Genomic DNA, 25607 nt, shown 5'->3' with positions numbered 1-25607 from the left:
GAAATAAATGGGTTCAAATGGGTTCTACAGCGAACCTGTTTCCAATCCACAAGGACTCGGATCCTTAGACATCTAGCTAAATGTAAGTTTCGCCACTAGATGTGCTTAAAATACCTCAATTTTGCTCGGATCCTTAAACGTCAAAATAATTCCCAAAAACTATTAATGCCATTTTTTTTTCTAGAGACGAAATCAGGTGAAATGCATTCATCATTTTACGGCCCCAAATGACTCCGCACGCCGTGTGTGTTCATATTTTGAGTTATAACGTGCAAAATATGAATAAGTCCTAATGTGCGAGTGTATACATGTGCAACAGACTAAATGATATGATACACCCTTAGTTTTGAAATGGGAAAATACTACAAAAAATCTCAAATTATGTCGCTTGTGATAAATTTAGCCTGAACTTTTTTTTGTGACACGAAAAATCTTAAATTATGCCACTTGTGACAAATTTACCATGAACTTTTTTTTGTAACACGAAAAACTCCAAACTATGCCACTTATGACATATTTACCCCACAATAATTTAGCTCATTGGCATTTTCGTCTTTTTCCTTTTTCTTTTTTTTTTTCCTTTTTTTTTCTTTTCTTCTCTCTTCCCTCCGCCGGCCATGGCGGAGGGAAGTCGGCGAGGGCGGCCCTCGCCGGCGCTGGGTTGGGCGAGGGCAGCCCTCACCTGAGTCGGGCGAAGTCGCCCTCGCTGGCGTCGGGCGAGAACAGCCCTCGCCCAACCCAGCACCAGCGAGGACCGCCCTCGCCAGCTTCCCTTCGCCGGAGAAGAAAGGAAAAAAAAAACAGAAAAAGCAAAAAGATGAAAATGCCCATGGGTCAAAGTATTATGGGGTAAATATGTCACAAGTGGCATAATTTGGAGTTTTTCGTGTCACAAAAAAAGTTCAGGCTAAATTTGTCACAAGTGGCATAGTTTGGAGTTTTTCGTATCACAAAAAAAAAGTTCAGAGTAAATTTGTCATAAGTGGCATAGTTTGGGGTTTTTGGTGGTATTTTCACTTTTGAAATTGACAAAATCCTATTATTATTTGGCCTACTTAAACAGGGTACTTTCATCCTTTCAGCTATCTATAATAATGACTTTGGACGCCGACGATACTTTTAGGGGGAACAGCTGTAGTTTTGAAAATATTTTTGAAAATCATGACATGCAAGGTTTAAAACAGAAATCACGGCCTAGAGAAATTACAAAATTTCCTAAGTTTATTCTAGTAGAGAAATTGGGAAAAATGACCAAAAAAGTCACAAACCTACTATTCGTATGCTAATTCAGTCATAAACCTTTTAATTTAGCAAATTGAGTCCTGAACGTTTTGACAGTTCGCCAATTAACTCATTTCGGCCAATTTTGGCCTGCAATCGCTGACGTGGACACATGCCGTCCTACGTAGTATGGCCAGAGCCAACGTGGATAAATCTTTTACATTTTTTTTTATCATGCAAAAATCAAGACTTTGCCCTTGTTACATAACTTTTGGATGAAGGAAGGGACTAAGGTCTAAAGAGATTAGTATAGCAAGAAGAAGTAATGAAGACATGATGAATTATTGATTCTTGGAAGCAAAGGTGGGAACAGATTCTGGCTTCCATGGTGTATGAAAGACATTATCTCTTTCTTCTCTTGTACATCTTACAATGCCGTGATCTCTCTCTCTCTCTCTCTCTGCTTCTTCCTTTATAACCCAAACACTTCTTGCCCGCCATTGTACCCCCACGTTCTCTCCTAAAAGTTGCAACTTCTTACACGAACATCAAAAGTAAAGCATGTTCCTTTTGCTAGATTGACCTTTTTTCGATTTTGTCCCTCTCTTTTTGCACACGTTTCTTGATTTTTCGAGCATCATGGTACATGCTTGATTCACCCTTTTACTCACTTCTTGACCCCAATGTCATTTCAGGCTTTCCTTTCTTTCTTTCTCCTCGCGGCCGGACATGTGGATCTCGAGTACGTGAGTTCGGCCCTTGAAATACCCCGCGAATCTCGTGAAATTATTTTTCGGGTTTTATTTAGGTTGATGGGTTGCGCATGTTTTTTGAAGGGGAGATGACGTCGCGTCTGCTTCATGGGATGCTCAATGTGGAAATATATGAGATCAATAGGCTCCAACTAGGATGCGGATTTAATCTTTGTGGGAAGGTACACGATTTCATCCTACAATTTATGTCCTTTTTTTTTTGGCTAGAAATACTACAATTTATCATGATATAAGCAAAAACACATCGGGAAAATCAATTGAGTTAAACTTTCTTCTTTCTTTTTCTATAAAATAATCTGAGGATTTCTCCAAGAGGGCAATGTATTCAAAGAGAATGATTGACATAGATGTTGGAGTTAGTACCTTCTAATTAATTTGATTTATTTTGTTGAGATTGATGAAATAAAATGTTGCTTAATCCACAAAATTTCATTGTACCCATTTTTTCCCATTTTAGTATTAGACATCAGATTAGCCAAATAAGATATCATCAGAAGACGTATCCTTGCTTGAAGCATGCTTCATATTTCTGTCATTGACATTGTCTGCGATTGAGGATCTTGCGATCATTCAAGTTATAATATATGACGAAATTTTCTTTTTTCATAATCAAACAAGTATTTTCGCTTGGGGTGTGCAAAACGGAACGCCCAAACCTAGAGCCGCCCAAACCGGCCGGTTTGGTCCAGTTTCCGGAAGTGTCGGTTCGGTTCCCGGTTCCTAAAAGTGGAACCGGTATCTAGGCTGTCCGGTTCTCGGTTCCAAGGGGAATCGAACTGAACCGGACCAGACTGTCTTTTTTTTTTGTGATTATGTGTAGTCAGCATGAAAAATATAATTCCAATTTTAGAACATATGTGTAGTCGGCATGGGAAACACAATTCTAATTTCAAAATATATGGTATTGAGTAGTGGGAAAAAAAAATAGTGACCGGTTCCAATGGACTGGACCGAGAACTGATCACCCCTAATTTTCACTAGCGAGGTCTCATTTGAATGCGATCGGTTTTAGAGTAGGCAGGTTTCAAACCTACAACTTGAAAACCGAACCCATTAACTTTCATATCAGTTCTAAGAGGTCGATCTACGGATCGACCTACTTTTTGTTCTTTCTATTTTATCGACTCTTTTCTTTCTTTTATTATTCCTCTTCACACGCACCTCACCTCAAGCTGAGGCTATATATTTATACACCTTCAGGTGGAATTTCGAGGTGAGCTATGCAATCAGATTGTCGTGTTTTGACCTTTTTAGCAAAGATCTTTGTTTCTTATTTAGGAATGGACTGTATTAGACTAGTTTTGGCCTTTTTGGGTGTTCAGGGAATAGAGCAGCCACCTGATTCCCATGCTTTGTTTAGACAGTCACAATGGAAAAATCGAGGATGAGAAGCTTAAAATCTCCTGTGTTTCAATATGAAATGAAAGTTAGGAGGCTTTTACAGTTTGATTTTGAATCAATGCAAAGTTTATTCTACCCGAGAACTGGCCTTAATCGATCGACCGGTTCAAGATAGGGAACCGAATCGATCAAGGTCGGATCCCAATTTTTTTACCGGGAACCGGGCTGGAATTGATAGGGTCAGGCCGGCTCGGTTCGGTTCCCGGATTGAACGGACTAACTTGCACATCTCTAGTCTCACTAACATAAAAGAAAAGCCTGCAAACGTATTCGCTAAGCCTTATAGTACTTTCCTTATAATCTCCGCTCTTATGTTTGATTATGAACATGAATCTACTTTCCTTTCGCCTTCAAACTCGAAATTTAAAGACCGCGAGTAGCAAGAGCTTCATGAGAAGATTCCTATCCGAGGTCAAGAGGTTGATCTTGTGCCGTCCCGAGGTACTACTCGATCTTCGACCGGTTCATTTGTTTCCTGATCCTTCCGCTTGGCCTAATCAGATAGAGACTGTTGAACACCAACTGTGCAGATTGTGGGGTCGTATCTCTACGCGACTGTGGATTTGGACAGGGCTAGGGTCGCGCGGACGCGTATGATCCAGAACGAACAGTCGAACCCGCAGTGGCACGAGGCCTTCCACATCTACTGTGCTCATTGGATCTCCCAGATCATACTCACCGTCAAAGACGACAATCCTGTTGGAGCAACCTTAATTGGGAGGGCCTATGTTCCTGTTGAGGATGTCATAAAGGGCTATATAGTGGACAGGTGGGTCCCGATCGAGGACGACGACCACCGCCCGATCCACGGCGGGGCGCGGATTCATGTCCGGCTGCAATTCTCGACCGCCGCTCAGGACAGTCACTGGTCGCGTGGGATCCTTAAACCGAACTTCGAAGGTGTTCCTCGCACGTTCTTCACCCAGAGGCAACATTGCAGGGTCACTCTATATCAAGATGCTCATGTTTCAGATCATTTTAGTCCTCGCATCCCGCTCTCTGTCGGACAGTACGAGCCCCACCGGTGCTGGGAGGACATCTTTGACGCGATCGACAACGCAAAGCACTTGATTTACATAGCGGGATGGTCAGTCTACACGGATATCGCCCTGATAAGGGACCCGCGCGGGCTCAGGAAAGGGACCGGGGTCACGTTGGGTGAGCTGCTGAAGAATAAGGCTAACGAGGAGGGCGTGACGGTCCTGATGCTTGTCTGGGACGATCGCACGTCGGTCCCAGAATTGAAACGGGACGGGCTGATGGCAACGCACGACCAAGAAACGGCACAGTACTTTCGGAACACAAAAGTGCATTGCTTCCTGTGCCCGCGGAATCCCAACGTGGCCGCGACAAGCATAATTCAGGACGTGGAGATATGGGCGTTGTTTACTCATCACCAGAAGATCGTGGTGGTTGATGCCGAGATTCCCGAGGGAGGATCGCAGATGCGGAGGATCGTGAGCTTCATCGGCGGCATCGATTTGTGCGACGGCCGGTACGATACGCAGGACCACCCGCTGTTCAAGACCCTGAATTCAGACGTCCACAGGAATGATTTCCATCAACCGAATTTCGAAGGCGCTTCGATCAAGAAAGGCGGCCCGAGGGAGCCGTGGCATGACGTTCATTGCCGTCTCGAAGGCCCCGTTGCGTGGGACGTCCTCTATAACTTCGAGCAGAGGTGGAGGAAGCAAGTGGGGGAGCAATTCCTCATCCCGATAAGCAAGATGGAGCAGATCGTAATCCACCCATCGCCAGCCGCGTTAGCTGATGACCCGGACACATGGAATGTCCAGTTGTTCCGGTCCATTGACGCCGGCGCAGCAGCTGACTTCCCCAAAGACCCCGATGCTGCAGCTGCCGTTGGCCTCGTTGGCAGCAAGGACAACGTCATTGACCGGAGCATCCAGGACGCCTACATCAATGCGATCCGCCGGGCCAAGAAATTCATCTACATCGAGAACCAGTACTTCCTCGGCAGCTCCTTTGAGTGGAATCCCGAGGTTCCGGACATCCATGCACTGCACCTGATCCCAAAGGAGTTGTTGCTGAAGATCGTGAGCAAGATCGAGGCCGGGGAGAGGTTTGCCGTGTACATTGTGATCCCGATGTGGCCCGAGGGTATACCAGAGAGCGAGTCGGTGAAGGCGATACTGGATTGGCAGAGGAGGACTATGGAGATGATGTACAGAGACATTGCCAATGCCCTCCGGAGGAAGAGGATTGATGCCGATCCTAGAGATTACTTGGCCTTCTTTTGCCTTGGAAACAGAGAAGCAAATAGGGATGGTGAGCCAGAGCCTGAAGAGAAACCACAGCCAAATAGTGACTATTTCAGAGCCCAGCAAGCAAGAAGGTTCATGATTTATGTCCATGCCAAGATGATGATAGGTGAGTGAACGAGCATTGAGTACTGGCCTAACACCCTAATTTTTCGTTTATTTACTTGGCAACCGATGAACTTTGATCGGATTACGACCGATCTTCCGACGAAGTGCTGATCCATGTCCCTTTTCAGTTGACGACGAGTACATAATCGTCGGATCGGCCAACATCAACCAGAGGTCCATGGACGGCGCCCGGGACACGGAGATCGCCATGGGCGCGTTCCAACCGAACCATCTGGCCACTACTGATCAGTCACCTAGGGGTGACATCTACGGCTTCCGAATGTCCTCGTGGTATGAGCACCTTGGCCGTCTTGAGGAAACTTACAATCGTCCGGAGAGTCAGACATGCATGAGGCGGGTGAATGCGCTCGCCCAGCGGAATTGGGAATTGTACTCGGACGACACGTCCGTCGAAGACTTGCCGGCTCACTTGCTCCGTTACCCGATCGAGATCGCCGGAAATGGAGCTGTCACGCCCTTGCCCGGGCTTGCACATTTTCCCGACACTAAGGCTCCAATCTTGGGCCAAAAATCTGATGATCTTCCTCCTATTCTGACCACTTAAAAGATGATCAGATGCAAAATCGTTCGTTGTAGTGACAATGCACTATTAAACACCACCAAATTGTAAATCTATCCACCTTTCCCAGTTTGCAATATCAATCTATGGCTATCTGTATCAAGGAAAGCACAAAGAACTCGTTTATAATGTATAAAGTTTGTCAGCAAATACATGGCGATTCTTGACATGACAGGTCATAACATGAGAACACAATCTAATCCGGCATGACATTAGTGTTGCGGGATTTCTCCTTGAGTGTGTCCATGTAAGAAACATATATGTATACTTTCTCATCGCCGTCAAAGTAAAGGCTCGTTGGGGCCTTCACGATGGCGGCCATCCTCACTTGGCCACCGGCGAGGGTTGTGGCCCTAGCCTAGCATCCATGACTCACAAAAGAGGAAGTGGAATGTAACGAAGTCGCGAGCGATAGAGAAGAGCCGTTTCACCGCCTAGAGGGCGAACTCGATATTGGCCGACTAGTTAACACGCTCGGCATCGCCAAAGGTGGACTCACAAGACTTGAATTATCTCTTTGAAGAGGTGCGTCGAGAGAGACACACCTACGGACAAGATCGGCTAGCCTCGCACACGCTCAAGTAGATTCCGCCGCCGCCACTAATACAAGTACAGCCTCGTACGTGCTCGAGCAGGTCTCTAGCAACCAACCCGGCATGGCTCTGCGCATGGCCTCACTTTCTATCTCCTCCTCCGACTCTCTCCTCCGTAGCAAGCCCGAGCTATGTGTCAGCTTTCTCTATCCAGGGCTGGCCAACCCTTGCCTGCTTGTGGCAATGGCGCTGGCGGCCTTGCAAGGGTAGGCCGCCCTTGCCGCGGCCCCTGGTGCCGGCCCTCATCGGCGATAGGTGGCGGCCCCGTCTCTTTCTCTCTCTCTCTAACTCCAACTTGTGCTCTTTGTCCATTAAATTTTTTGTCTTTCTAATAATTTTGCTTAAATGAATTGACAGATTAGCAAATGCAAGTCTCACGGCCGAAATGAGATGAAAGATTATAAATTGGTCACACTAAAAGAGTTCCAAAAAATCAAATTGATTATAATTAAGTAAAATTAAAGTTCGAGGATCAAGAAATACGAAGAGGAGGTTATATCAGAAAAAGGGATAATGACACAAACAGTCCCTGAACTTTGATCCAATGTGTAATTTGGTCCCTGAACTTTTGATTTGTTCAATATAGTCCATAAACTTTAATATAATGTGCAATGTGGTCCTTGAACTTTTAATTTGTTCAATATCATCCCTGAACTTTTGGTACATGTTCAATTCGGTCCCTGAACTATATGAAAATGTTCAATACAGTCCTTTAGGACTGATGCTAAAGGACCACATTGAAAATGTTCAATACAGTCCTTTAGAACTATATGAAAATGTTCAATATATCATCTCCAGGGATGATATTGAATAAATTAAAAGTTCAAGGACCACATTGCACATTATATTAAAGTTTATGGACTACATTGAACAAATTAAAAGTTCATATATCAAAATACATATTGAGTCAAAGTTCAGGACTCTTTGCGTCATTTCCCCATCAGAAAACAACAAAAATCCAGAACAGGAAGAAATCAAGAACAACTTGACAGGACATAGCAGACTCGTAGACGAAGAAGACGAAGGGCGAGAGAGAGAGCGAGAGAGAGCAGGCAGCTGACGACTCTTCACCATGCTTGAGGTACTGGGCGAAGCATATGGATGTGTCGGTCTCTCTCCTCGTGTACATAAAGCCGGAAAATTTAGGGGAAGTGATGGGTGTTCGTTCTTAAAGAACGGTTCTTTCTCTTTCCTCGGGTTCGGGTTCTGTTGTTGTTTGTGCTTTCGGAGCCAAACTGGGCTCGAACATCATCAAGACCGAAAACTTGTTTCTGGGTTTTGATTTAGTCCGACGGAACATGATTCGACATGATTCTTTTTCGCAGGGTCGCGGGATGTCTCCCTTCAGTTTCACCAGAGGGTCTCGAGCTCGACGCTTGTAGCTTGTAAATGCCGCTCTGGAGACACCTCCCACCATCGATCTGTCAAATTGTTTCGTGCATGGGGTGAGCTTTTGCTCCCTGGCTTCACTCGTTTCTGAGAAATGCTTTCTTGCTGGATGGTTTTATTGCAGGAATTTCAGATGTGCAGGGGCTACAGTACCCATTTTATTGTTCAAAACATTCAGTTTCTTTTTTTACTATAAAAAAGACACTCAGTTAAATATGATACTTTTGTAATTGTTCTTTTGTAATGTGTATTATTATGCATTTTGATACGTTTCCAAAAAACTATGGATTTCGATATTCTTTGGTCTCAGCTGGTGCTAGGTTGAAAAATTTTGTATGAAAATTAGATTGCTTCTAAGGTGGGGAAGGCAGAGAGTTTCATTTCATGCACCCGGGGTTTATAAATATTCATTTCATGTCACCAAAAAACTTTCTTTGGCTTAATTGAGTTAGAGTTATGTTTCGGACTCGATGACTCACATAAGGGTAATAATTTCGATTTCATTGGTTCAAGCTTATTACGAGTAGCTATTATCCGTTTCTTGAACTTGGGCTCTTCACTCTTTGTTTCTTGTTTGCAACTCTTCGGCTCTAGAAAGACTTTGCTTCCTTTGTGGTTCCAGGAATCTTATATGTACATCTATATGCTCTTATTGGGAATGTTAGTGTCTTGTTCTTACCTTCCTAGGCAAACCAAGTGCATGTTTGGTAATGCACACTCTAAGGTTGCTTTGCAGTTGGTATGGAATCATTTTGCGTTTGCTTGTTCAGCAAGTGACAGTTTTCAAGAGTTTGTGAACATTGTAAATCTATGTCCAATAAGAATCTGTTGGCCTTTCATAGTTGCCATTCTTTACTTGAAATCTTGTGTATTCGGTTGTCCTATCTGGGAGTCCTTTTTTCTTCCTTTCACAGGATTTTGTGAGATCAATGCATTCTAGAAATAAATGCTGTTCGTTTTCTCTGTTGGATGGATGCTTTGGAAAGAGAAGTAGCTGCTTGTTTTTAGGAGCCTATTCTCATATTCTTGCACTTTACATAATGGAGAAGTTTAAGGGAACGTTCAAGGCACTTTTCAATGTAAGGAATTGTCTCTATAAGTATTTGAAGGGGAAGGAATTGTATTTTGAGATGTTCGTGTCTATAATGTTGATGTGCAATTTTTTTTGTCTCTTTTCCCTTGGGTCATGTCATCTAGGTAATTTGATTTGCCACACATTGAGATAAACATTCATAACTGTTAACTAAGTTAATAAGGACAGCCCAGTGCAGGAATTTCCCGCAATTCGTGGGTCGGGGCGAGGGCCAGACCGGTTTGGGTCGATTATATGCTGCCTTAAATTGCGACTCTTTTTTTGTTTGCACTTGCATAAATTTGCTTCAGTGCTTCACCTGGCTAAATAACACTAAGGGAAAATTTTGCTAAAACTCTTGGGGACATAGTTGATTTAATGGAAGATTTTATTGCACTGGGAATAAGCTTTTCATGGTGAAATGCTGGTATCTAAACAATTACAAGTACTTGATGATGGCATAGTTGGCCTCATAATCTTTTCTTTGTTTTGGTAGTTGATTGAGCATCAAGTTGTTTTAATCCAGTACTAATCATTTTTTTGGTCGAACCTGATTTGTAACAGAGCAGAGGCTGTCTTGGATGCTTTACTAAACCTCCACTAGGTATCTCTGTGGATGATTCTTCAAAGGGACAGCAAATTCAAGGCCAAGCAGTGAAGAAACGATTCATCGCAGTCGACTCCTGGAGCACTAGCCATTGTGAAATGGATAACAGTGTTGCACCTTCTCAAAGAAGTATATACTCTATCAGCACATTAAACCAGACCCTTGATCCTCCTGACAGCGGTGCTGGTGAACCGAGCAACCCATCCGAGTTTGTAAATCGCGGCAAGTCTGATTGCTCCGTGCATTATTTCGTTTAACATATCAGAAACACCTTGGCTTCTCATTGTGAAAATGTTAATTGTTATATAATGTCATGCGGTGGTAATTTAACTGTTTCTAGAGGTTACTGGTTTCTTGGGCGTACCTGAAGTGTACTTCACAATGATAATTTGCACTTCGATCCTAATGTGGGCAACTGAGTAATCTTGACATGAATATTGGCGACACAGTAGGTTCATATACCTTGTTGCCTGTAGACATAAACTAAGAGGAGTTATGCGAGGCCCTTTTTTTTTGTAGTGAAGTAGTTTTGCGGGCAAAGCATATTGTTATCTCCAATTCCATTTTTTTTTGTCATCTCCATATGCTCTTTTTTTGGGTTCTATAGCTTGCCAATTTCTATGCTCTTATAGTAAGTATTTTGACATGGTCAACCTGGTAAATTCTTGATCTATGACATTTTAATTCGGGATTCAGAACAGTACAGTCGTTGTGTAAGAAGAAGATGCTCTCTTTTATGTTGGTCTGGTTACTTTAGTTGACTGCTTGAAACAATTTACAGGGGCTTACAGTTTATCTTGAGTTCTCTTTTAGCATTGCGTTCATGCAAGTTCTTTGTTTTCATTTTTGTTTATGCTTTTCATTTGAGCAATTTGCTGGGGCAGGCCTTCTTCTATGGAACCAGACAAGGCAGCAATGGACTGCAAATAAGGGAACTCAGAATCGCACACAAGTTCGAGAACCTAAAATCAGGTGAAATAAGTTTTATCATCATCAATTATGACATATATATTCACTCCGATGAAACAATAAGTATATATTATGCAGTTGATAGCTTCTTTAAGTCATTTCTCTGTACCAGATAGGACCTTTGCCCAGTTTAAGGACCAAGCAATTGCTTTGACCTCTTGTCTAGAATCAAATTTACAGTATTCAGTGAACATCAAGTAAAGCGGAGCGTATGCTTAACTAGTTTTAAAAGGTGGAAACTGAGTAGTAATCGTTGGAATTAGCTGTCATATTGCTACAGCTCATATCTTGTTATTCATTACTGGTTATGGTCTTATTTAAGCAGATCAACACCATGAAGAACCACTCAAACTCAACTAAGAGGCTTGGTATTTGATTTCGTGAGAATGTCTTGTGGTTGAGTAGATGATGGACCTGTTCGTCTAGGCTCACATCCATAGAAATTGGTCTATCTCAAGGGATATACCATTTGTGCTTACTCTTATTATACTGAAAGGAGTAAAAGAGTACCAGTTATGGGAATTACGCTTTTGAGCCTTTGGGGTCAATTATGAGCAAGTTCAAACGTCCAAGCAGATTTTGAGTATATTGTCTTGTGCGTGGCTCGCTTGCATCATTACAATGATGTTTGTACGAATAAGCTTCATGATTTTTGCTCTTTTCTCGAAGTTTCTCATTGAAGGACTGAGTTTCAACTGCAATGTTTTTGCAGCTGGAATGCGACTTACGACAGCCTACTCGGAAACAGCAAGCCTTTCCGACAGCCTATTCCACTTGCGGTAAGTAACTTTTTAAGGAAAAAGAAAAAGTTCTCTGATGTGTTTTTTTTCTCACTGGTGTTACAAGTTCGCCACTTCTGATTGCTTCTGGATCGAATGGCAGGAAATGATAGATTTTCTCGTCGATGTCTGGGAGCAGGAGGGCTTGTACGATTGACAGTGTAGCCATCTCGGTAATGTTCACATTCAGGGGCTGCTTGTGAATTCTTTTATGCGAAACTGCATATGATTGTGTTGCGCATTTGACTCGACTAAATGCTCCGTAATGCATGTGCAAAGAGGCTTCGATATATCGCCTGCGGGGCTGCCACAAGAAAATGTGTGGATGATTGAACTAAAAATGCTTGTGTTCGGGTCGCTGGTTCAATTTGCCTCGTCTTTTGGCCCTGCAAACTTCTTCATTATGAAAGTCTAAGATATAAACATTAGGAAACAAATTATTCAAAGCCTGAAGAGGTGAAAGAGAACAATTCTTCAAGATTCAGGATCCATGAACCCCGATACTGCTCTCACGACAGCCATGATGACTATGCATAATGTTGTAGAAACAAGCAGCGATTGAACAATAAAATAGACAGAATAAGAACATAAATCAAACACTAAATTTGCATGATTCGTTTGGGTGAATTATATCCACGGGGAGAGCAGTAAAGAATTTCACTGTAAATCAAGCAATATAACGGAAATTACAATCACACTCGAGTCACTAAAACACTCTCAGTGTTTCTCAAGCCTTGGTTATATTCAATAATTTACATAATGATTAGCTTCATAATTTTTCACGAAATAATCTCTCAATTTCACAAAGGAATTGGCAAATCTTATTCACAAGATTTAATTAGTTTCAACGCCTGTCTCTTGGACGTAATTTGTCGAAGAAGCACCGCGTTGGATTCGCGGCTTCGCCAATCCAAAGTAGTAATTATAAACATCCTCTGACCCGTATGTGTTGAGACAAGAAGCCAAATATGGGTTTGACGCCAACTGGGAAATATAAACCAAGAAGGCGTGTAAAACAAATCTTTTGGAATTCTATCCCACCGCCAGAGAAATCCAAAATTGGTCTAATTCAAAGTCCATGTTGGACTTTGCCGAAGACTCCAACCCACGTTAGGAAAACTAATTTTCGAAACTTAATCTTAGATTTCTCTTTTCTTTTTTTCTTATTTCCGAAATTCAGATTTTCGTTTTGGGCTCGAACTCGAGACACATTCTCGCAATTTCCACTTTGACTCGATGTTTAAGCCAAATCACAATCTCTCTGCAGTTCACTAGAACTTGAGCACCGCTGCTCTCCCGCGGGCCACGGCCCCTCAAGTCCAATCCTTGATTGAACTTCGCTATACAACTGTGGATTTCATCAAAACACCAACTTCACCTACACTTTTAACTACTTCACAAGGATTTTCTGACATAACGTCCTCAACCATAAATAAAGCAAAATCATCGTTGCATCCATATTTGCCAAGGGATCGAACACTTGCCTTGTCAATATCAGTTATAGTAAATGTGGCTCTATAAGTTCCACCTTGCTACAAACACCATTTATGTCGATTTTTTCCGTTAGTATCCGCTACTCAGGAGTTTTTGGCTGCAACTCCACCTTAAACTGAACACCATCCAGATTGATATGAACACTGCCAATAACACTCCTACCCAGAAGTACTAGAGACTCGTCAAATGTAACTTCTCTGCTGATAACAAATGAAATTAATTCCGCGCAACACAACTGATAGCCCCACTAATCTTATGAATAACCTAGGAACAACATGTTGCGGTTTGGCTGACACTAGTACGGTATCTCACTAAGCACTTCTTTACGTAAAATTCATTTAACAGCCTCAAGCAAAACTTCACATCAGTCCGCCAGAAAAATTCAAAATCGGTCTAATTCAAAGTCCAAGTTGGACTTTCCAACTCCAGTGGCCGAAGACTCCAACCCACATTGCGAAAACTAATTTCCGAAACTTAATTTTTTTCCGAAACTTAATTTTAGATTTCTCCTCTTCTTCTTCTTTTTTTCGAAATTCAAATTTTCGCTCCATACTCAAACTCAAAACATATTCTAACGCATGATGTGGCATACCAAATGCCATGCCATCTTCATACATCGAGCCAGAGGTTCGATTTTAGCATCGGTTCTGTTTCCAGACCGGTCCGACTGCGAAAACAGTTGCCAACGCGGTTTGCTTCTCCGAATCTTTAGATGGGGCCTCATTTCCCAGCAATGTCTCGGTTCACAGGGGAGAAAGGGACAGGCTACGGATAGATGCATGAACAACAGCCGATGGTCCCAGTTTTCCTCACACAGGAATGGGATAAGAGGGAAGCCGGTCCTTTCAAATTTGAATGCTAAGACACGTTCCATGGCCCGCATGATCTTATTTGTTTAGTTTGTCATCCACGCAAAGATGAAAGTCCAATGTGAAACCGGGTCTTGCTTTTCTTCTCTCTCTCTCTCTCTCTCTCTCTCTCTCTGTTTATACACGAAGATGGCCCATTCATGAAAAGTTCTCGTCTTACGTCGTACTTGACGTGTCTTGTCTCCCGATTTCGGTTCACCCTCGTGAAAAATGTTGGACCCAACAGCCATAAACAGGACGACCTCGTTATTCTTGGGAAAAATGATACAGACAATTTATTAACTTTTGCTTAATGTGCAATTTGGTTCTTGAACTTTTAATTTGTTCAATATAGTCCCTGAACTTTAGGCTAATGTTCAATATGGTCCTTGAACATTTATTTTGTTCAAGGTCATCCCTGAACTTTAGGTACATGTTCAATTCGGTCCCTGAATTATATGAAAATGTTCAATATAGTCCTTTCCATTAATTCAAGTTGAAGGACTATATTAAACATTTTCATATAGTTCTGGGACTGAATTGAACATGTACCAAAAATTCAAGGATGACATTGAACAAAATAAAAGTTCAGGGACCACATTAAACATTAGCCTAAAGTTCAGGGACTACATTGAACAAATTAAAAGTTCATGGATCAAATTGTACATTGGCCAAAGCTCAGGGACTATTTGTGTCATTATACCTTATTCTTGCAATGGGGAAGACGTGTCATTTTCACTTTGTAAAATCTGCTGTACTCAGAAGGAAGAGTTTACATAAGAAGCACGGGAAAATTGTCCAAAAAGTCTTAAATATATTGTATGGCGGTAGCCAATTCAGTCATAAGCCTTTCAATTGTGTTAATTTAGTAATAAATCTTTTGATGATTTGCCAATTTAGTTTTTTCGATTAATTTTGACAGGAAATTACCAATACAGATGCCAGCCATCCTACATGTCACGGCCGGCGCTACGTGGATGGATGTCGGCCCTACAGCAAAAAAGAAAAGAAAAGAAAAGAAAAGAAAATTTAAATAAAAAAATCAGAAATTTTTTTAAAAAATTGCAAAAACTGTCCATGGTCAGAGAACAAAAGAGAGAGAGAGAGAGAGAGAGAGAGAGAGAGAGGAAGGAAGGTTGAGCAAAGGGTGTCGTGACTAGTGGTGGCGATGGCTAGAGTGGACATCGCGATGGCAAGTGACAACAACGGCCACATGGAATCGGTGGAGCTGCTCGGAGGAAGAAGGAACAAGAAAGAAGGAAAGAAAGATGAAAAGAAAACGAGGCAAACGCATCTTGGCCATTGAAATTTAGCATGTCGATGTATAAAAATCGATTTTGTTGATAAAAGTATAATGTCAAGTTGAAGACGTAAATTCCAATCCTTTAAATATATAGAATTCGAATCTACATCGAAATATCAAACTTAGGGTGCGTTTGTTTCGCGGAAAACACTTTCCTCATTTTTCGGCGTTGGGTTTGCTTAGGAAAATAAGTCAACGGAAAATATTTTCCTAGTTAACGGAAAATTTTTTCTTACCAAAAGCTTAAATTCAGGAAAATGATTTCCCCTTTAAAAGAACCGGAAAACGTTTTCCAAAATATGAATAGCTATCGACACTTGAACCCGAAACTCTACGCTTGAGCACGAAAACCCCTACGTTGGTTCCCGAGTCCCGACATTTAGGACCAGGTCTCGACGGCCGGGCTCAAGACCTCGATGTCTAGGGCCCGAGCCGGGTCCATTGAGGCTGAGCCCGAACCCCTGGTGCCCGTACCCGATGTTCCGACACCCAAATTCGGGTCCATAAAGGCCGTGCTCAGGTCACCGATAATCGAGCTCTAGTCCCAACCCTCCAACCCGAATCCACAAAAGCCATGCACAGGTCCTCAGTGCTCAGGCTCGGGTCCTTAGTGAAACAATTGTTTTCATAAAAAAATTTAATTAAAAAAGTCGAATTTTTATTTATTTATTTTTAAAAATCGTTTTTTATTATTTTTTAAAAAATTGAATTATTTATTTTTTATTTTCTTTTTTTTTCTTTTCTTTCTTTTTCTTTTCTTTTTCTTTTCTTTTCTTTTTCTTCTTCCTCAAGTCGGTCGCCGGCCACGGCGACGGTCGGCGAGCTCGCAGCAGCCTCTGGCAGCGAGCCTCGAACTCGCCGCCAAAGGCCGTCGCGAGCTCGAGGCTTGGCCGATCCAAGCGAGCCTGAACTCCACCGAGGTTGGCGAGCCCGGGCTTGGCTGAGGCCAGCAAGCTCGCGGCTCGCCAGATCCAGGCGAGCCCAGGCTCAGCCGGGGCCGGTGAGCTTGAGCTCACCTGTGGCCATCGCCAGGCGAGCCTTAAGCTTGCCGGTGGCCGTCGCCGGCCGATCGCAGTGGAGGGAGGAGGAGGGAAGAGGAAAAAGAAAAGGAAAGAAAAGCAAAAAGAAAATTTAAAAATAATAATAAAATTTCAATTTTTTTAAAAAAATAAAATTAAAAAGAGAAATAAAAAATTTTAAAATTCGATTTTTTAAAATATAATAATATTTTTTCCTAAAATAAAGTCATGAGATTTAAATCATTTTCCAATGAAATCCAAATATCAGAAAACGATTTTCATTGTGGATCACCAAACAAAGGAAAACTAAATGCATTCTTGAAAAATGATTTTCCGGAAAATATTTTCTTTTATCATTGAGTTTTCCCCAAAACAAACGTACCCTTAGGCTGTAGAAATATCAAATAGTAATATCAAAGAGTAATAGGATCCACTTATATATTTTCTTTCATATACATACAGCTAATCACAAATCCTAATTGCCTATATTTTGTTATATCCTTCCACTTGAGCCACGTTATATTGGAGTAAGCTCTTCTCCTAGCTTTCTTTTTTGTCATTCTCCAACTTGGTTGTCCCCCACCAAAAAAAGAAAATCTCGAATATTTTATTTCGCCAAAGGAGAAAATCTCCAAGTTGGTCATACGAATTTGGTAAAGAAAAACTGACAAGTGACAGGGAAGAGGATGCATGCATGTGGCGAAATGGTATGATGGGTCGGCCATGAAAAAAGAAAGTATAGTTCGATGCATGCACTTACCAAATGAATTAGATAAGCTAGAGAATATGCACATTCATGCATAACATGATGTATGTTATCGAGTTTGAATTTTATATGAAGGTCGTGCATACCAAGTGGATTCTCTAGGTGAATCGAGACCTTTCTTATCAAGGCATGTAATCTAATCCAAGTGGGATGTTTTCCAAAGCAAAGGTAGATGGACAATGCACGAAACCCTAGAATGGGAAAAGGGTTTTTGAATAATGCTACTAGTCTTCTTTGACCGGGGGCAAGAGAATTCAAAAAAAAATTGGTTGGGTCCCTATGATCATGGAGTCCATCGAACTTGGACAAGTCCTCCGTACCTTCCACGATTTAGAATGGAATTTTCACATTGGAATGAGGGTAACGAAAGTGATGACGAAATCGAATCGATTCGGATCGCCTTTTACATTAGTTTATGATAAGCATAACCATAGTTTATGTGCAAGTATTGGACAACCACATCGCGAGGTTGGCATGGATCTCATCGTCCTAATTAAGATAATTGCAAATGGGGTGCTTATCTTTGCAATTATCTTAAATGTTCATATATGTGATCCTTATCGCCCAATTCATGTTGCGATGAGATACTTAATTCCTACAACCGTAACGATATTTCGCTGAAGATATAATATGTACTCAAGCACTGCACTCTATTAACTTAAGTGTTTTTGTTGGACTTTCTAACATGGTATTTAATCAAGGTCTTGCAATCTTCATTCCCTAGGTATTTTATGTCACGTATGTTTTTGCCATGTGCCTTTCTTCATATGGTTTTAGTCCAATTTGCATCTAGTGTCTTAAACTTTTGGAATAAATCGTTGCTCGCTAAATTTCAAGTGGTTATCAGAGTTGAAGATTTCAAGTTCAGTTTTTCACTTCTTTCACCCACTTACGGTTCCTCTCATTATGCTCAAATAAGCTTCAAAAAATTTATGTCTACACACATCGAGTTTGCATGCATCATCAAAATCAGCATTGGTGCGAGGGTAGGTGAAGAGATAAAAAAAATCTCGCAACTCGCTCTATTAACTTGATAATTTTGGGGAGAATTATCTAGCATGCTATTGGAAACAAATTTCCGCATTCTTCATGACCCAAGTTTAATCCGCGTTTTTATGGTTCCCCATTCTTCAATTCCACATGCCTTTTGACATAGAGTTTCAATTTAGTTTGTATATGAGATGGGTGTTAAAGTATCTACATTGCTTGACCACTAAGTTTGACTGGATTTTATATGCATGCGATCTTCCTCTACCTAACGGTTTAAACTTTTAGAGATAAGTGTTAAACTAAATATTATTTGGTGCAAGTTCAACAAACTTGTTAGATACATCAAGCGAAAGGAAAGCTATGGCTTTTGGGTGTTTGTTCTTTCGTACCTTCATTTGGTTAAGCATCTTCCGTTTATTTCGCGAAAAATGAATGATTTAGAAAATATTTTTTTAAAAATAATTATTTATATCGCGTAAATTTCTTAATTAATGATAAATATTTTCATTATATACAATAATTTATGTTTAAATATTTTCGTGCACGATGAATTTTTTTTTCATTCGTCCATTTTTTTAAGCAATACATGAGATCATTTTTAGAAAATATTTTTTAAATAATTTATTTTTCGCAAAACAAACAGAGCATGTTCATGGAACGATCGTTATATAGGTGGCAATCAACCTCTTATTGCTTTCTCAACTCGTGGCAGACTTCCACCCAAAATATATATAAAAAAAAACGCATGGCAGACAAAGCAAAAGTAGGCTTGATTTTACACATCTTGAAATTGTTGAAGGGCATTAACGAATTCAAACTATGCCATAAGTATATCAGGAAGGAAACGAATGTGCCGATTGACTCGCGAACTTAGAGATGCTTGCACTCCAAGAGACTACTGTATTTGACCTCGTACAGGTTTAGTCAATTCAGGTTGGTACTTTGTAATTATGTTTAGCAGACAAATGTTCTTCTGTGAAATTTCCATGTAAATCCCTATATTTAACCACTTCTGAGCTAGGATCTTGCAACTTTTGTATTTTATACCCCAAAACTATTTTGTACTTGCTCACTTTTGACTTTTCTAAATTGGTAAGTATGATTTAATGACTTTAGACAAACACGGTTATTTTGCAAGTATGCAAGCGTGTTTTTTTGTGTTGCCAAAGTTTAATTATGGTCTGTTCGAATTATGTTAGCAATTCGACTAACTCAATCAGCCTATATAAGTGAACGGGGTATGTATTTCGAGTTCGAATTACTTGTTTATAAAACAGATTGTGTTCGGGTGATGTTTTCTGGCTGGCTTTTTTTTTTTTTTTTTTTGGTCGAAGGCTCGCTTTTTAAAAAGGTTGCATTTAACAGTATTCCCTTGACCTGATAGAGCAAAAATATGATCCATAGAAACGATTGACAACCCTATATGCGGAGCAGGTTTTGTAGTATAGCACAAATGCAAAACTTTTGTTTGCGTAAACAATTTTATCCTCCCATTACTCAACAAATTAAAACGATTAGTGGAAATACAATTACGGGAACATTAGTAGAAAACACTTAGTAATAGAATAAAATGTTGAGAAAGTTCTCGAGATGGAAATACAATTACGGGAACATTAGTAGAAAACACTTTTAGGCTCCGTTCGTTTGGCGGAAAATATTCTCCCGGAAAATATTTTCCGGGTTTTCCGGTGTTCGGGGGGCGGAAAACGTTTTCCGCCGGAAAATATTTTCCTTCCCCCCCTCACAAAATAGCCTAAGTCTACGGAAAATGACTTCCGCTTCTTCAAAAGCGGAAATCATTTTCCGGAGCTTCTTCTTCTTCTTCTTCACTAAGGTCGCCGGCCGCCGCCGCCACCGATCGCCGCGGCCGCCGGTCGCCGGCCGCCGCCGCCGCCCGATCGCCGGCCGCCGCCGCCGGTCGCCCGCCACCGCGGTCGCCCGCCCGCCGCCGCGATCGCCGGCCGCCGTCGCCGTCGCCGGCCGCCGCGTCGCCGATTGCCGGCCTCACGCCGGCCGTCGCCGGCCGCTTCTGGTCGCCCGCCGCCGCCACCGGCCCGCCGCCGCCGCCGCGGGTCGCCGCCCGCCGCCGCGTAGTCGCCGGCGCGCTGCCGCTGCAGCGCCGCCGGTCGCCGACGCCGCCCGCCGCCGCCGGACGTTAGCCGTCGTTCGCCGGCCGCCGCTGCTGCCCGCCGCCCGCCGCGGTCGCCGCCGCCGAACGTTAGCCGTCGGTCGCGGCCGGCAACAACGCCGCCCGCCGGGCGTTAGCCGTCGGTCGCGGCGCAGCGGCGGCTGCCGCCCATGGCCGCCGGTCCGCTGCCGCCGCCGCTATGGGCCGGACGCCCAGACGCCGGACGTTGCCGCCGATCGCCGGCCGCCGCCGCCGGTCGCCGCCGCCGGCCGCCGGACGCCGCCACCGGACGCCAGTCGCCGGCGAAAAATATTTTCCGAAACTTTTTCATATTGATCGCCGAACACCGGAAAATTATGTTCCAGGAAAATGACTTCCGGGAAAATATTTTCCAAAAGGAGAATATTTTCCGCCAAACGAACGGAGCCTTAGTAATAGAATAAAATGTTGAGAAAGTTCTCGAGAACCGCCAAAAAAATCATGAATATTTTAGGTGTGTGAGCACTGTCCTCGAGAAAAAAGAAATGGCAACATCCAGCAAAGTCCTGCATATTGGCTACCGAACCTAAGTATGTCCTTAAAAGGTTTCATCTCGATTCTCGTCCGGAACTTGAATTCCATTTCTTTGACAAAGAGAAAGATACATAAGGAATTAGGGGTACAAAGCATGCGGGCACCGAGATAAAAAACGCATTTATAGAGTCCGCCGCTCATGTATCTTAAACGGACAAGCTACAAAGGCTCTCGTAGAAGTTTCGGCTCCCTTTCTTTAAGTGTTTGCTGCTTAGCCGAATACAAAAGATTTAAGGAAAACCCTCATGAATGCTCAAGGCATGCGAGCGCTGTCCTCGAGGAAAAAGAAATGGCTAACATCCAGCTAAGTCCCGCATGTACATGGCCGCCATGGCTAACTTATTGGAGCTTATCTTCATAACACGCATGTGCTCACTTTCCCATCAACACGTGGTTTTCTCTTCAGCAAGTGATAAAATGCAAGTGGACAGGTCCATTGACCATCACCAACCAAGCAAAAAAAAAAAAAAAGAGAGAGAGAGAGAGAGAGACTATTATCGAGCGCCCATGCCACTACTTAATTTACCCTTAATAATTTTCTTTGTACTTCTTTTTTTGCAAATTGCATATTTTAATTTCTTAAGACGCGCGCAATTAGTCGGCTTTACTCGCTTTCAACATCGTAAAAACGACATAAAATATCGAAATCAAGAGCGCTTAACAAAAGTCTCGAGGCGAGCCAAAAAAAAAAACAAACCTCGAAAAAATAAATCAACCCACTTGCTTTGTTCCGAAGTTGATTTCATGATCACATTCATTGTGGAAAGTTGCGAATTGGAGCAGATTAAATGTACCATTGAACCGATAAAGGTGCACGGTCCGACCCACATGAGCTGGTGAAACCTTAATAAAAAAGAAGAAAGAGGTGACCACCAAGTTGGGTCGTGAGAGAGAATCTAGGGAAGGGAACGCGGTACTAGGAAAACCCTAATCCTTAAAGGTCAAGCCACGTGGATTGCATTTCTTAATTTCTCAAGTGGGCAATTAAAAACTCAATTTTCACGTGGAGAGAGAGAGAGAGAGAGAGAGAGAGAGAGAGAGAGAGAGAGAGAGTTTTTACTTTGTAAGAACCACCGGCCATGGAGGATTGGAATAGAAAATGGTGCAAGTGGACACATGCTGGGAAAGAAAGACATTGTCCATGTTAGTATGATTGAGATTTTTTGGTATATTAAAAAAAAAAGGAAAGAGAAGGAGAAAATCGAAGTTAGGTTGTCAATGAATTCATTTTTCTATCGATTCATTTAATAGTTTGACGATAACCCGAGCCAACATTATTTGTTCCATGAACACTGAAAATCGATTTATGTTGAATCTGAAGAAGGAACGGTTAAAATCAACGCCATGATTTAAGGTTTACCGTCGATCGAGAAGTTTTCCTATCATGAATAGTGATTTGCAATTAAAAGTTAATTATCATTACATTATATATCTCGTTAAAGTATATGAAGACTGATAACTTAATATTGTTTATCACTAGCAAAAAGGGCAAGATGCGATGATCAGCAATAGCAACAGTCCGAGAGTTATTATAGGAGTTCCCCCCTCGTAGCTGGATAATCATTTGAGTGAGCTCGTCATAGCTATACCATCGAATGCGAGTTAGAGAAATCAAAATTCTTTTGCACATAGCATGAGTCGAACCAATGCCTTAATTGCATTTAAAATTTTCCTGAAATTTGAGGGTCGACTAGAAGATTAAACTTGTGAACAAGGGACTCTAAACCACATGAGAATGAGCCTAAACCAACTCGATCAACCACCCCGATAGCCATGTGCTCAAAGAACGAGGAATCTCAAGGTTGCCTTCTGTTAAAAAGTGGATGTTGACAATATAGCAGCCTTAAGCATTGCTACTAATTCAAATTTATCAAGTACATAGAATTCAATTGTCAATTTATTAAAGTGATTGTGAAGCCAAGTTACATGCCTTTATGTTTATAATTATCAAATGTCTTCAAAGAGGCTTTAGAAAACATTGCTAGCGAGCTGGGCATAAAGGGCTTCAAGACACTACCATGAAGTTGGAATGTTTTAATTAACATAGAAAATTTGGTCTACATCATCTCTAGGACTTTTTCTGTTCTAAGATTACTTGATATATCTAGGAAATTAGGTGCTAAATTAGGCATGAAGACATTCAAGAAACCAACCTGATAGAGAATGAAAACTGCATCGAGAATATTTTTGCGATATTTATAATTACATATAAACTATATCCATGTTTCTTCCTATGGTAAGCTATTGGCATGGGTATTACAAACATTTCTATAAATTTGACAATGTCAACTAACGCAATATTCCATTAGGGACAAATGTAGTTTTAGATATGTTAATTACAAAGGAAAATTGTAACTATTATTAGAAATCAAGTTGACTAATGACTTTTACATTTTACTTTTAACAAATGCCTTTTCATACTTAAGCTGCTTATAGAAATAGATGATTATCATGTAGTTGCATCTTTCTTTTTGCCAAGATTGATTAAATGAAATTTCAAGTTATTTGCTAATATTGTTATATTGTTCTTTCGATTAAATTGTAGTATAGTATACATGTTAATAATAGAAATATATCATTTTAATGCTTGGGTAACTTACGTTAATGTTATATATAAATTAATGTAATAGTTAAATGAAAATTTCTTTACAAAACAGATTATGTAGAGTTATTACGAAAAATCGTAATTTTAAGTGGATAATTTAATATCATAAATTTATTTTGATAAGGCACATATTAATATAGTTTATAGGACATGAGCAAATCCTTAAAAAGCTCTATCTTGATTCTAATCGGGATGTAAAACTTGATGCACCTAGGGGACCGGCGGACCCGTTATGCGATTGGACAAACCGGCGGGCTTGAAGTCAACAATGTCGGATTGAGCTCAAATTTGGTCGGCTGAAGCGAAACGGCGTGCTGATCAATACTCATATCCTTTGGTTATGACTAACGATGGATTTTTACGATTCGGGGTCGTTTAGATGGTTTTTTTTAATTATTTTAGTAATTTTCGAATTAAGGGTATTTTTGTATTTTTTTGCGTTTTTTTTTGTCATTAGGGTTAACACCCTTTATAAACTCGTTTTTAGGGTTTTGAGAGGCAGTAGTTTTTGGATGTTTTGAAAACTTATCGATTGTTAATCGATTGAAAGAACAGTTTGTTCCTCGTTATCGTTTCGATTCTTCTGTTTAGCCTAATTTCTATCACGCTTCGGCATCAATTGGTATCAAAGCACAGGTTGCTTGAATCAATGGCTGAACAGAATCGCGGTCATGGACGCGGGCTCGTGGTGGCCGGGGGCGTGGAGGCGTTCCTGAAGCAGACGACCAACCGCGTCTAAGAGATCTGCGAGACGTAGAAATTGAAGAACAGAGAAGACGAATCCAGGATTTGGAGCGACAACTTGCGGTGGTGAGATTGGGCATTCAATCCGAAGAAGAAGCAGAATCTGAGGATCCATCCGATGATGAAGAGGAGGACGTAAATCCTTTCGGGGTTATGAACCAGGGGCGGAATCGAGGAGTACGACCTGGAAATCAACGCTCTTCTCAAAATTTCGGGATGAAAATCGAGATTCCTGAATTTAATGGTAAGGCTCATCCTGATGAGTTTATTGATTGGTTACATACAGTAGAGAGGATCTTTGATATTAAGGATCTGACTGAAGAGCAGAAAGTTAAATTAGTGGCTATTAGGCTACGAAAACATGCCTCGATATGGTGGGAGCATGTGAAAAGGCAGCGTGCTAGAGAGGGGAAATCAAAAGTAAACCGCTGGGAGAAGATGAAAAAGTTATTGCAGAATTTTTTTTTGCCTATCCATTATAGGCAAGAGGCGTTTATCGAGTATCATAACGTCAAGCAAGGTGATAAAACAGTTGAGGAATTTACAGAAGAATTTGATCGCTTGCGGATGCGTTGTGATGTGGCGGAGGAAGACGAGCAGACGATTGCACGATATCTAGCAGGGCTGCGATATGAGATCTCTGATGTTGTCCAATTACAGCAGTATTGGAGCAGTATTGGACATATGAGGATGTGTGTAGACTAGCCCTAGAGGTGGAGGGGCAGTTTAAAAGAAAGAGCAGTAATTCTAAGTGGTCGGGCGGGTTCCAAGTGGTCGATAAAGAATCCCAAGGAAAAGCGGGAACATCTGCAGGTAAATTCGACACCGGTCACGATTAAGGATGTGAGTTCTAAACCCGCATCCAACGAGGGGCGAGTAGTCTTGAACTAGCAGGGGGAGGAACTGCAGCCAAGCGGTGTTTCAAGTGTCAGGGATTCGGGCATTTTGCTGCTGAGTGTCCGAACCGACAGATTGTGATGCTTGTTGATAATCCAGTTTTTTATGAAGGCCCAGTTTATGATGAATCTGAAGGCGAAGAAGAGGATGCGGATGCGGAACAGGAAGAGATTATCTATGCTGATTCTGGTGAGTCCCTAGTCGTTAGAAGAATATTAAATGTTGCTGTAGCAGGAAGATGAATCATGGCTTAGACATAATATTTTTCATACTAAGTGCACTAGTAGAGGAAAAGTATGCAGCATGATAATAGATGGTGGGAGTTGCGAGAATGTGGTGTCCACGACTATGGTGGAAAAGTTGGGGTTGAAAACAGAAGATCATCCTCAACCATACAAGCTGTCGTAGCTTAGAAAAGGGAACAGGGTGAAGGTGAGCAAAAGGTGTCTTGTGCAATTTTCGATTG

At 41.6% G+C, this 25607-nt stretch overlaps 2 protein-coding genes across 8 annotated transcripts; both read left to right on the top strand.

The window, feature by feature from the left end:
• Positions 1 to 1846: 1846 nt before the first annotated feature.
• LOC115686162 (phospholipase D alpha 1-like) lies at positions 1847 to 6464 on the top strand. The gene is made up of 5 exons (XM_030611371.2): positions 1847 to 1963; positions 2058 to 2155; positions 3765 to 3836; positions 3926 to 5786; positions 5914 to 6464. Exons 1-5 carry the CDS (start codon positions 1951 to 1953, stop codon positions 6348 to 6350), a joined length of 2481 nt encoding a protein of 826 aa, XP_030467231.1. The 5' UTR covers positions 1847 to 1950; the 3' UTR covers positions 6351 to 6464.
• Positions 6465 to 7906: 1442 nt separating this feature from the next.
• Positions 7907 to 12064, top strand: LOC115686161 (uncharacterized). Of its 7 annotated transcripts, none has more exons than XM_056318703.1 (7): positions 7907 to 8039; positions 8284 to 8403; positions 9262 to 9426; positions 9984 to 10248; positions 10911 to 10998; positions 11708 to 11774; positions 11878 to 12064. In XM_056318703.1, the coding sequence occupies exons 3-7, from the start codon at positions 9277 to 9279 to the stop codon at positions 11929 to 11931; spliced, it is 624 nt and encodes a 207-aa protein (XP_056174678.1). In that variant the 5' UTR covers positions 7907 to 8039; positions 8284 to 8403; positions 9262 to 9276; the 3' UTR covers positions 11932 to 12064. The 7 variants fall into 7 exon arrangements, with proteins under 7 accessions (XP_056174678.1, XP_030467230.1, XP_056174682.1 ...); XM_056318706.1 differs by having other exon boundaries at positions 7954 to 8155; positions 9989 to 10248; XM_030611367.2 differs by having other exon boundaries at positions 7954 to 8155.
• The last annotated feature ends 13543 nt before the right edge of the window (positions 12065 to 25607 follow it).

Source organism: Syzygium oleosum, unplaced genomic scaffold (assembly GCF_021117445.2).
Source record: "Syzygium oleosum isolate NSW1041296 unplaced genomic scaffold, Sole_v2.1 Sole_v2.16, whole genome shotgun sequence".
In the NCBI taxonomy this organism is placed as follows: Eukaryota; Viridiplantae; Streptophyta; class Magnoliopsida; order Myrtales; family Myrtaceae; genus Syzygium; species Syzygium oleosum.
The sequence above is the reverse complement of the archived record's forward strand: the minus strand, read 5'-3'. Positions and strand labels throughout refer to the sequence as shown.

What these genes read in the sequence shown, in the direction of transcription:
- LOC115686162 (XM_030611371.2), top strand. An exon ending in GATTTAATCTTTGTGGGAAG is followed by an intron (nt 2,156 to 3,764) that starts GTACACGATTTC and finishes CGAAATTTAAAG; the next exon opens with ACCGCGAGTAGCAAGAGCTT. An exon ending in CCATGCCAAGATGATGATAG is followed by an intron (nt 5,787 to 5,913) that starts GTGAGTGAACGA and finishes GTCCCTTTTCAG; the next exon opens with TTGACGACGAGTACATAATC.
- LOC115686161 (XM_056318703.1), top strand. Translation starts at nt 9,277, where the DNA reads ATGCATTCTAGAAATAAATGCTGTTCGTTTTCTCTGTTGGATGGATGC. An exon ending in CGTTCAAGGCACTTTTCAAT is followed by an intron (nt 9,427 to 9,983) that starts GTAAGGAATTGT and finishes GATTTGTAACAG; the next exon opens with AGCAGAGGCTGTCTTGGATG. An exon ending in GTTCGAGAACCTAAAATCAG is followed by an intron (nt 10,999 to 11,707) that starts GTGAAATAAGTT and finishes ATGTTTTTGCAG; the next exon opens with CTGGAATGCGACTTACGACA.